We start from the raw sequence: 10,988 nt of genomic DNA on the forward strand, positions 1-10,988 counted from the left end.
TTTGTGCGTGTGGTTACAAGGTGGTGCACACGATCTGTGCGTGCCTTCCTGCCTTGTGAAAACAGTATTCGGTTCAAGTTTGGAATACGGTTGTGATCTCGGAATACGGTATCAGCGCAATCCGTACGCCAGCCCCTATCCCTTGACAGTGCAGCCTGCATACCTGGAACCCAGTAACTAAGCCACCAGTACGGTAAACAGGTTCCGCACCAGCAGCCAGCCGCTCTCAATGGCGCTGTCCATCATCACCGCTTGCTTGCCGTATCAGACTCCGCCAACAGCCTTGCGTGCGGCTTTCCCGGTTTCCCCAAGTCCATGCCTCAGCTCAAGCATTTGCGCGTGTGTGGTGTGCACGACCTCAGCCTCGACCATCACCACACATGACACATCAAGGGACCACTGCCTTTCCCCTGCCTATCCAACATCCCCGCAGAGTGCCCGCTCCCGCCCCTTCCTGAGCTGCGCATGTTAACCATTGAGAGTTCCTGACCTATCCCTAACTACCACCTCCGCGCGACCGCGCTCACACACAATCTGCTCCTCCTCCGAACACCCTCCTCCATATGTTCCGGCCGAACGCCTGTGCGCCTCTCCTCCCTATGCGCTGCTTAGTCTCCTGCTCATCAGCCTCTTGTCCTCCTCCCTTACCCCTCCCTCCACGCCTCCCCGCACGCCTACGGGCGCCCCATCCCCTACACGCCCGCAGTGGTGGACTTGCCGCTGACCCAAAGCCCCTGCGGCGCGGTGCGCTTGGCGGACTTGATGCGCGCACGGGCGCTGCCGGCGGTCTTGTGGCGGCGGGCTCGGGGCAACAGGTCGTCGCGCAGGTAGGTCTTGATGATCTGGGTGCGGGGCGTGGAGGGGTGGGTCTCATATTCCAGCCCAAACTAAACCGAACCAGTGCAAATGGGGTGAGGTGGAGTGGGGGTGATGTTCCCATTAAACAACCAGAGGCAAACATGGATGGGATGGCCAGTACCAGTGGAAGGGCAGGCGGGGGGCAGGTGGGCAGATCTAGCGGGCAGAGGGCAGAGTGCGTGGTCAGAGGGCAGAGGGCATGGGGGACGCAGTGGCTTGCTTACGGGGTACATAGCCATGACACGTTTCATTCTTGTGCGTGTGTGTGTATGCGTGTGCGTAATTCTGCGTAAACACGCTGTGTCCCCATCCATATCCACCTGCAGCAAGGTGGTCTCGGGCGGCCGTGGCGGCGTGTCTGCGGCGTCGTCTGCTCGCGAGGGGTTGGGCGGCATGAAGGGCGGCGCGGCAAAGTAGAGCTCCTCCTCCGCGTCCTCTGTAAACATAGGGTGGTGTTTGAGCGGGTGGGAAAAGGCGGCAGTACCGTTAGCCTGACGGACTGAGGTAACGGAGTGTGAGGTGTGAGAGGGAGCGGCGCCAACACGTGTGCGAGATAGACACTCATAAATAAACACACGCATACGGACACACATTCCTTCACCGCTGTTTCAACTCTGAGCCCAGCCTAGCCCATCCGCCCCTCGCTCGCTCTCACCCAGGTTCTCGGGCGGGCGCCACTCGTAGCGCAGTGCCGCCAGCCGCAGCACAGCCTCCGGGAACTGCTCGAAGTAGATGAAGGGCAGGGGGTGGTTGGCGGCCTCCTCACTGCCGAACTCGGTCTTGTCGGACACCTGCAGCGGCAGCGGACCCAGCAGCAGCGGTGTAGAGGCGTCATAGGCGGGGGCGGCAGCAGTAGCAGAAGCGGCCGCAGCAGCAGCGATAGAGCGTCATCAGAGGTGACAAAGGTTACAGCAGCGGAAGCAGAAGCGGAAGCAGAAGCGGAAGTAGAAGCGGCGTAAGGAGGTGAGAAGGGGCGGGGTGCCGGCTGGTGGCGAAACCTTAGACCGTTGTGGCTGTATGCGAGCGGCCGTTGTAAGCCCCACAAACCCCCCCGTGACCTCCACTGGCGCCCGGGCCCCGGGCCCACCTTGCGGAATGCCTCGCGGGTCTCCTCCACGGACGCCTCCAGCACACCCGTCTCACACGCCAGCTTGACGAACTGCGGGCGGGTGGTGATGCAAGGCAGGGGCAGACAGAAAGTCTTCAAGGGGTAGGAGCGGAGAGGGCCTGGCGACGCGTACGGTGGCAGAGTGATGCGTGTTGGGGAGCAGGGGGTGGGGCTACCTACCTGGGTGCATGGCATGTGCGGGTACCGGTAGCTTGTTGTGTGTGGTGTTGCGGCAGCCACTCCTAGAGTCCTAGTCCCCATGTCTCGGCGACCAAGCAGAGATGAAGCCATCAGCCTGCCTCAGCCCCTATCTATCCGCCCCTCTCAGCCCCTGCCTTTCGGCGCCTACCTGTCGCTCGTTCATGGTGAGGCAGTTGTCCAGCCACACCACCTGTGAGTGTGAGGAAAGCACAGGTAGGGGCAAGGGGTCGATGCCGCGCATGCAACATAAGGATGCCAGAAACGGCCGCACTCTTCCTTCCTCCCCCGCTAGCGCTATTACATTGTTCCAGCCCCGCACCCATCCGTGACCCATTCCTGACCCATTCCTCAGCGTCTAGCGCCGCACCTGTTCCCGCCTCAGCCCTGCAACTGCCCCTGACCCTCCTGCTGCTACGCACCTGCCCCAGCTGCGCGTAGAAGTTGAATATCTCCGCGAGTGTGGTCTCCTGCTCCGCCAGCAGCTTCACCGCACCGCCGTGGCACTCCAGCATGCGAGCCGTCAGCGCCTCCCGGGTCCAGCTCAACAGGAACAGGTCATGCGCCACGATGTGGTCGTAGTTGGGCTTGCGAGCGCCCAACGCAGGAGCGGACGTGGTAGCGGCGGAGCCGCCGCCGCCGGCTCCGCTGCCTCCGGCGGCGTCCTTGGTAAAGGTGACAGTGGCGCCGACGCTTCCGGTTGGCGAGGCGAGAGGTACGGCACCAGTGCCTCCCGCTCCGCCGCCGGCTGCGAGGTCGCGGCTGGAGGCAACGCGATCAATGGTCAGCGGTGTGGCGTCGGCCCCGAGGCGGCGCCGGCGCACGTCTCCAAGCAGCGAGCTGAAGGCGCCGGCGGAGAGCTCCGCGGTGGAGAGCGGCGGCGGCGGCGCCGCCGCCGCGGCCGCGGCGCCGCCAGCAGACGGCGCCCCGGATTTCCCGGCGGTCCCGCCGGTAACGCGGGGCGTGATGGTGGTGGCGGAGACGGCGGCGGCGCCGCGGAGGTCGATGCCGGCGGCGGTGGAGGCGCGGTAGGGGTTGGCGAGGCCCGCGGAGGCTGCGTTGAACTCGTCACGGAAAGGGTTGGGGCCGCTGCTGGTGCTGGCGGCGGTGGTGGGTCTCGAGCCGGCGTACGCGGTCGGCACCCTAGAGTTTATTGCCTGTGGCCCCGCCCTGCAGGGGCAGGGAAGGGAAGCATGGGGGATGAAGGCATGAAGCGGAGGAGGCGAGGGCGAGTGACGCGTGCATATATTGTCACGGCGTAGATACCAGCAGTTAGCAGGGGGCGGTTGCCTGGGCTTGTACGGCAGTTGCGCAGCTACATACGATGGCACGCCAGGCGGAAAGGCGCAGGCGGCCCTCTGATGGTAAGGAAGATCTCGACACCGGTATGGCTATGCTGGATGGAAAGGAAGCAAAAGGCCCAGGCTGCTATTGTCCGCACATTCACAGGCAGTAGGGTGTCATCTGCGCCACCTGGCGGCATCGCAGGCTGGGCGCTGTCTTGAGCTGTCAATGTACTGCCGCTGTTTGTGTATGGAACCGGTGTCAACACGAAACGACACGCGCGCTCTGGGAACAGCGGCTGAGCAGTGAAGCAGTGGAGTGGGGTATGTAGCAGCAGCGGCAGCAGGCACAGACAGGGCAGGCGTGCAGCGGCGCATGCAAGCTTTGCGAGGAGTTGGTGCGTGTGTGCGGGGATGCTGATGTGCGGGGTAGGGCAGGGCAAGGGCAGGCGGGGCGGGGCCGTTTGGGTGCGCGCATGTGCAGGTGGTGTGTGTGCGTGCAGGAGTGCGCATGCGTGTGCGCATGGTCGTGTGTATGCGCGTGCGTGGAGATACGGCAAATTGACGTGGAGGTGGGGTTCCGGCCGGAAAACGCAAAGTCGCGAACGGCAAGAGCCTCCCCTCCCTCCCCCCCGATCCCGCCCACCCCACCACCCTCGCACACGCTCACTTGCCGCGCCTCACTCCCACACATCCGCAGCCACACGACACGCTCACAGACACCACCGTCCACTCCCACGCAATCCTCATCATCACAGTCGCCGCTCAGACCGCATTACACCGCGCCACATCTCAGCGGCAAACCGCAGCAACAACACGGCAGACGCACAACCGAAAGTTCAAATCAACTCTCCACCCTTGTGGCACCCTTGCGGGTCGCTCAAGGTGAGTCCCACCTGGGAGCGACAAGGCCAGGCACACCGCCTGCGAGCGGCCGGGGCGCAGCCCAGGGCGGGGCGTGTGAGCCTCCTCTCCCCAGGGGCCTCCGGGACCGCATCGCAGCCGATGCGCTGGCCCCGTTCGTCCGTCAGGGGCCCCCAGGGAGAGTGACCACTTCGGGTGCGCCCGCCAGCCATGCCACAGAAAGGCACACCGAGAGAGGCGCAGCGCGCGCGAACGAGCAAGCGACTGCGCGACAAGGACGCATCGGGTTTCGAAGGGATGCGATTGCGTGTGTGGGCGTGTGCGCGATGTGTAGGGTGCGAAAGCGCACAGCCGTGAGGTGCAAATGGGGTGAGGAAGGCAGGTGGAAGGGAAGGAGGAAGGGGAAGCGCACGCCGCCTGCAACTGCGTCACCGCCGCCGGTAAAACCCACCAGCTCACCACTTCGCCACTCTCCAATCGCATGCGCAAACAGCAGCAACACACGCACACCGCCAGCAGCAACTCCGTGCATCAAACACCCTGCCGCAGCACAATTGCAGCCCCTCAGCACCAGCCCGCCTCGTGCCTGTGCTGCGTCGCATCACTGCCGTGTGACCGCAATTGCGCCGCCCACAACACACCACAACCCACGAAGCAATGGCACTCACCGCAAAACAATGGCGCCTTATTGCCAGCTACCACAGCCGCCGCCGCCAGCACTGCCGTTGACTGGGTCAGGTGACTGGTCAAAATGAGTACGACGGGCGTTACAAATACATGCCCAACTCCGTCGAGACACATTGGCTCAGGCGGCTCGGCACAGTGCCAGCTCTTTCTCAATACCGTAAGCCCAAATGCCAACATGACATTACGGTATCCGCACACACCAGATCACGGACCAGCAATAGCAAAACGTGGGTGTATGATCCACACATGCCATGGAGGCTTGATTAGCTTGATTCACGTGACGCACACCGCCGCCCACACGCAGCCGCAAAACCTCCCCCATTCAACCCAAATGACACTGAAACTCATTAGCAAATACAACTGGCCCCTCCCCGCACTCCCAGAGCCCTTCCCTCCTCACAATTCCCAAGGTAGCCCCAGAGCAGACATGCATAGCAACGGGTAAACGAGATCGCGAGATGTGCAACGCAGCACTGCATAGCATGCCCGGTGATGCCCTACATGTGTATCGGCCCCAAACCTGCATCCCATGCTTACTCTGCCCAGTTACCCGCACCCCTCATGCTGCCTAGCAGCCCCACCAAGCCCCGCGGAACCCCAACCCCCATGCCGCTAACGACCAACCGTGTACCCAAGCCCCGACAGCCCCACGCATGCTGCCACTGCCCCATACAACGCAAGCATATCGAATTGCTCGCCCGCTTGCCCCGCCATCCCAGCCCCTTCCCAACGCCTCTCTCCCCTCTCCTAGCTCCTGCGCGCGCCGTAGCCGCCGCCTAACCTTGCAGACACGCCGCTGCCGCTGACCGTCGCCTTGTGGTGTCCCGCGCCGCCGCCAGACGTCGGCGTGTGATCCCCTCCTCCTCCTCCAGCCCCTGCCGTCGCCGGCCCCGCCAAATCCGTCTCGGCATCCGAGTCGTCGGCCTCCTTGGTGGTGCTGGCACGCACGCCGCCGCCGCCGCCGCCACCGCCGCCCATGCCTGCCAGCGCCCCTGCGCCGCCGGGCGGCAGCGTGGCCCCCATGTTGACCACGGAGGGCATGGTGGAGGGCAGGCCACCCAGGCTCTGAAGCATCTGCTTGTTGTTGCGGCCGCGCCGCACCTGCGCCTGCAGCTGCGCCGTGAGCTGTTTGTAGTCGTACAGCTGCCCCCGCAGCGCCTCCACCACCTCGCCCTCCTCCTCCAGGCGCCGCCGCAGCCCGCCCAGCTGCCCCAGCGCCTCCTCCCGCTCCTCCCGCGCCGCGCGCAGCTGCGCCTCCAGGCCCTCCTCGCGGCCCCCCGCGTCTCGCACCGCGCGCGACAGCGTCTCCCGCTCCGCCGCCAGCTGCTCCCGCAGCCGGTCCACCTCCCCGCCCAGTTCGCTGCGGCCGGCCTGCAGCCCCAGGCGCTCGGTGCGCAGGCGCTCGTACTCGGAGCCCAGGTTGCGCTTGGCCTCGCCCAGCCGCCCCACCTCGATGCGCAGCTCCTCAACCTGTGGACGGATGGGATCGATGACATGGGAAGTAGGGGACGATGGCATGGCATGGCATGGCATTAGAATTCAGAATTGACAGGGAGCGAACTGTCAGCAAAGGGATGGATGACGTAGCGCAGGCGCTATTATACTGTACGTGCAGCCTGCCTGTGAATGCATGTGCTTAAGAGCACAAGACAGTGCATGCGACGCATGCAGCACCGCGACGGCATAACGATGCATGTGCGTGTTTATCATTCCATCAGCCCGCCAAGGGCAGCACCGGCACGTGGCGCCAGCACCGCCCCCACACCCCCACGCCGCCCCCACCTGGTTGCGCAGCTCGCCCGCCTCGCGCGCGCTGCTGACCGCCAGCTGCTGCAGCGCCACCTCCGCCCGCACCGCGATGTCGGTCTGGCGCTGCAGCCGCTCGCGCAGCGCCTCAACCTGGGCACACACACGTCGTACACACACATGCATGCGGTATTCGAATGCAACCCCGAACTTCGAAGCCGCCTGGGCGAGTTTTGTTTTTGTTGCGCTTTGAAAACATGCATGCAGGCACGTGTAAGCGGGTGGGTCGAGGACACAGCGCACTAAGGGCCACGGTATAAGATCAAGAGTAAGGCATAATCTTCACAAGCCTTTCCTTACCCGCTTTCCTCACCCCTTCTCCTCTGTTCCTACCCCCAAAATAACATCTCACCTCCAGCGCCAGGCGCGCGCTCATGGAGTCGGTGGGGGCGCCTTCCCGGTTGAGCCACAGGTTGTACGACTCCGGCCCGCCGGGCGTGCCGGTGGGGTTGCCGCCGCCGCCGGGGCGCGCGGCCGACATGGCGTTTCGCAGCGTGTAGTGCCCATTGGCCGCGGAGCTGTGCGCCGAGTTGGCCACGTGCCGCCCCACCTTGACCACCGCCGCCGGCGCCGAGCCCGGCCGGCCGGTGTAGTCGCCCGCCGCCGCCACCGCTCGGTGGTGTGCCGCCGAGGGCGACGCCGAGTAGATGCGCGTGAGCGCGCCGCCGGGGCTGCTAGGCGGCGCACCAGGCAGCCGCGGCGAAGCCGCCAGCACGGCGGCTCCGCCGCCGCCGCGCGCGGCGCCGCCGGGGCTGAAGAGGCTGCCGCTTGGCGACGGCGGCGCGTTGATGCTGAGGCGGTCGTAGGGCGACAGCGCGCCGCCCACGCCCAGGCTGGCTCCGTTGTACGGTGAGACTGACATGGAGGACGCCGCCGCCGCAGCAGCCGACCCCAAGCCGCCGCCGCCGCCTGCCGCCGGCGAGGTGCGCAGCAGCAGCCCCGTGGCCCGATCCGTCATCACCAGCGAGGAGTCGCCGCCACGCAGCACGCTGGGCGCCTGGTTGCGGCGCGCGGGCGCCTGCGGCGCGGGCGCGGGCGCCAGCCCCTCCAGGTAGTCTCCCCATCGCTCCGTGAAGGTGCCCAGCCGGCCGCGCGAGGCCCGCGGGTCCAGCTGCACCGCATGCACGGCCGTGAGGGCCAGCGCGCCGCCCATGCCTGCGGGCGCGCCGGGGCCTGCCGCCACCACGAACTCTGCGACCAGGCCGACGATGCGCTGGCCGTGGGCGCGCTCCACAAAGGAGGAGATGGTCTGGAGGGAGCGAGGGGGCGGAGGGAGGGGGGAGAGGGGGGCGGGAAAGGAGAGAGAGGGGGAGACAGGGGAGGGGGAGGGGAAGGGGGGAGGAAGGGGGAGAAGGGGGAGAAGGGAGAGGAAGGGGGAGAAGGGGGACAGGGAGAAAGGGGGGGCTAAGGCGTGGCTGGTGAGGTGATGGCGGGGGCGAGGACACGTCCGGCGCCGGTAGCAATCCTATCGCGCGCGGGCGCACTCTGGAGCAATGTCGCTCGCCACGGCGCACATGTCTACCCTCCGTTTGCAACTCAACAACACCTGCACACCCACACACCCACCTGCAGGACCTTGGCTACGTCGTCCTTGACGCGCTTGGGGGCCGGCAGCGAGCTGCGCACGCCGTCCGGCGCCGACCCGCCCGCCTCCTCCTCCCCCTCGCCCTCCTCCTCTCCATCGCCACCGCCCTCGCCGCCCTCCTCGCCGCCGCCCTCCTCGTCGCCCTCTGCAATGCCGCCGTAGCCGCCGGCGCCCACGCCGCGGCCCTCCCTGGCCGCCCTCCGCGGCTCCAGCAACCCCATGGCTACCAGCTGGCTCTCCACCAACAACTCCTCCGCGGTGAGGCTGGCCCGAGGAACAGCGGCGCCGCCCTGAGAGTCGCCGCCGCCATAGCCATAGCCGTAGCCGTCGGCTCCGCCGCCACCGCCGCCGCCGCCGCCTGAGAGCGGGCGGCCGTCGATGGCGGAGGTGGGCCGGGCCAGGGCCTGGGAGGACAGCGGCCGACCGTTGAAGCCGGGCTCATCGGGGTCCGATAGCTGCGGGGGCAGAGGGGGATGCACACAGGGTGTCAGATTGTACGGTTTCTAATCTTCAACGGCGCAGCGCGGCCACGGGCTTGCTGGCCCCGCTGCCAAACCCACACGCGCCGCAACCCATCCGCCGCGTCCCAACCGCCCCACTCCAATCCGCCCCAATCCACTCCACCCCACTCCACTCCACTCCACTCCACTCCAAAACCAACCCAACCCCACCGCCCCGCCCTGTCCGCCCTGTCCCGCCCTGTCCCGTGCCATGCTCCGTGCTCACTCACCGCCTCCAGCGGCAGCGACGGCGCGGGGTCGTCCAGCGCGTGCGTGTAGCGCGCGCTGTGGCGGCGGCCCAGCACGGTGCACAGCGGCCCCTCGCTCAGGTCGTAGGCGGCGATGTAGCGCAGGTCCCTGCCGGGCACCAGGTAGCTCTGCAGGCAGAACAGGCCCTCATGCTGCGCGGCCAGGTGCGGCGGCGCCTCGCCGAACTCGTAGGGGCCGCTCAGGACCGACATCTGCATGGGGGGTTGCAGGGGGGGTTGCATGGGGGCAGTAAGGGCATCGGGGCAGTGGGGCGTGGGTAAAACAGTGTTGGGGGTTTTGGGAGTTGGGGGTGTGGGATGGCTGTGTGAACACAAGGCAGGGGGTAACGGGCAGGCGTCAGGGAAGGGGGAGGAGAGGGAAGGTGTGGGCTTGGTTTGGGGTCCTTGCCATCCCCTGTCCGCCAGGTCCAGGACGCCGGCCACGGAGGCGCACAGAGGAGGAAAAGGAGGAGGACAAGGAGGAGGGCGTGGGTCAAGGGCGGGGGTGGAGGGGCTCACCACGGCCTGCAGCTCCGCGCGCTTGAGCAGTCGCGACACGCCGGTGCTGTAGTGCGCCACTGCGATGTAGCCGTAGGGGTTGAGGCTGGGATCCAGGTTGTGCAGCGAGGCCAGCCGCTGGTAGATGGACTGCGGGATGATGAAGGGGGAGGGATTACATTCATGATTAATTAAGAAGTGAAGTCGTAGGCAGGTACAGTTGCGAGGGAGGGGTAGATAGGTGCGAGGGGCAGGCGTGAGAGAAGGGCCGGCGGGAGGGGCCGGCGGGAGGGGCGGCGTGTGCCGCGGGCGACGCGTCGACACGAGCAGCACGAGCCGCCGTTAAGCCTCTGCCCATGCGGCATTCGCCAGGCCTCAGGCACCCCTGGCTGTCAAACATGGATGGAGCGGTGAAATGGATAACCGGAACTGGCAAGCTGAAAACCCCTCCATGACGCCGTTAGAACGCACCGAGCGGGTGATTTCATGCGCGCTGAAGCGGCACACGGCGCCATCACGGTTCGTGTAGAAGTGGCCGAGCGCCCGCCCCGACTTGAACAGCACCGTGTCCACCAACTGCATACGCAGCTTCAGACCCGCGCTCTGCAAATTCAGACAGACGCCGGGGTTGGGGCGCGGGCAGTGAGGGTGTGGTGTGGGTGTGGTGGTGGTGGGGAAGGGGGCGGGGGGCACGCGACGGCGGTTCGCGCAAGCCGCGGCTCTCACACCCACGCTCTTCACCAGACTGCCACGCAACATTTCATACAACCCGATATACTATCTACCCCGTGGCTATTATGCCTTTACACGCTCGCGCACGCCAAAATCGATGCGCGTCCATGATGAGCCAACCGCGCTTCATGAGCAAAAGCCCTCGCGCTTACCGAGACAAACAGCTCGAGCAGGCTGCACCAGCTTTCCGCAAAGTCCATGGTTCCAAGGACAAGGGAAACGGCCCGCCGAGCAAAAACTTCTGAGGGGACACTCGCGCAGGACCTCACGCTCTAAGTTAATACAGAAAGGTATCTATATTATACGTCATGATATAGCAGCTTGAAGCGCGCCTGCTATGTGGGTATTTTGGAGTGCCCTTCGAGCAACGTTTGCGTCACAGAGAGTCCCGGTAGCGTTGTCGGCAACGAGCCTATAACATTCGTTCAGTAAGTATTTACTCATGGCTGGGCTTGGTGAAGCGAATTGACAGAGGCACATGGGGGCCATGGATACGGCGTGGCGTGTGCGCCCGAGTTGGCCCCCACTTTCAGTGAGCCGTGCAAATTTGGCAAATGGCCGTATGACGATTATTATGCCAATGCAACCTATGCATGCCTAATGGTGTAGCCAGGGATCCTG

The 10,988-nt window shown here is 65.7% G+C and overlaps 1 protein-coding gene across 3 annotated transcripts; it reads right to left on the minus strand.

The window, feature by feature from the left end:
- Position 1: 1 nt before the first annotated feature.
- Positions 2-10,789, minus strand: CHLRE_05g245701v5 (uncharacterized protein). 3 transcript variants are annotated; one of them, XM_043062502.1, is made up of 14 exons: positions 10,520-10,789; positions 10,107-10,238; positions 9,657-9,785; positions 9,120-9,350; positions 8,371-8,844; positions 7,157-8,053; positions 6,781-6,897; positions 5,780-6,468; positions 2,587-3,334; positions 2,316-2,357; positions 1,946-2,017; positions 1,514-1,649; positions 1,179-1,294; positions 2-842 (listed from the first exon to the last, which is right to left on the minus strand). In XM_043062502.1, the coding sequence occupies exons 1-14, from the start codon at positions 10,565-10,567 to the stop codon at positions 693-695; spliced, it is 3,981 nt and encodes a 1,326-aa protein (XP_042924647.1). In that variant the 5' UTR covers positions 10,568-10,789; the 3' UTR covers positions 2-692. The 3 variants fall into 3 exon arrangements, with proteins under 3 accessions (XP_042924647.1, XP_042924646.1, XP_042924648.1); XM_043062504.1 differs by lacking the exons at positions 2-842; positions 1,179-1,294; positions 1,514-1,649; ... (1 more) ...; positions 2,316-2,357; positions 2,587-3,334 and having other exon boundaries at positions 5,067-6,468; XM_043062503.1 differs by lacking the exons at positions 5,780-6,468; positions 6,781-6,897; positions 7,157-8,053; ... (3 more) ...; positions 10,107-10,238; positions 10,520-10,789 and adding an exon at positions 4,891-5,019.
- Between the last annotated feature and the right edge of the window lie 199 nt (positions 10,790-10,988).

This window comes from Chlamydomonas reinhardtii, chromosome 5 (genome assembly GCF_000002595.2).
Source record: "Chlamydomonas reinhardtii strain CC-503 cw92 mt+ chromosome 5, whole genome shotgun sequence".
Classification (NCBI taxonomy): Eukaryota; Viridiplantae; Chlorophyta; class Chlorophyceae; order Chlamydomonadales; family Chlamydomonadaceae; genus Chlamydomonas; species Chlamydomonas reinhardtii.

Coding starts and splice junctions, on each gene's coding strand:
- CHLRE_05g245701v5 (XM_043062502.1), bottom strand. CDS start 10,567: ATGGACTTTGCGGAAAGCTGGTGCAGCCTGCTCGAGCTGTTTGTCTCG. Junction 6,898..7,156: donor GCGCGCGCCTGGCGCTGGAG/GTGAGATGTTAT, acceptor GTGTGTGCCCAG/GTTGAGGCGCTGCGCGAGCG. Junction 843..1,178: donor CCGAGACCACCTTGCTGCAG/GTGGATATGGAT, acceptor CCCCGCACCCAG/ATCATCAAGACCTACCTGCG.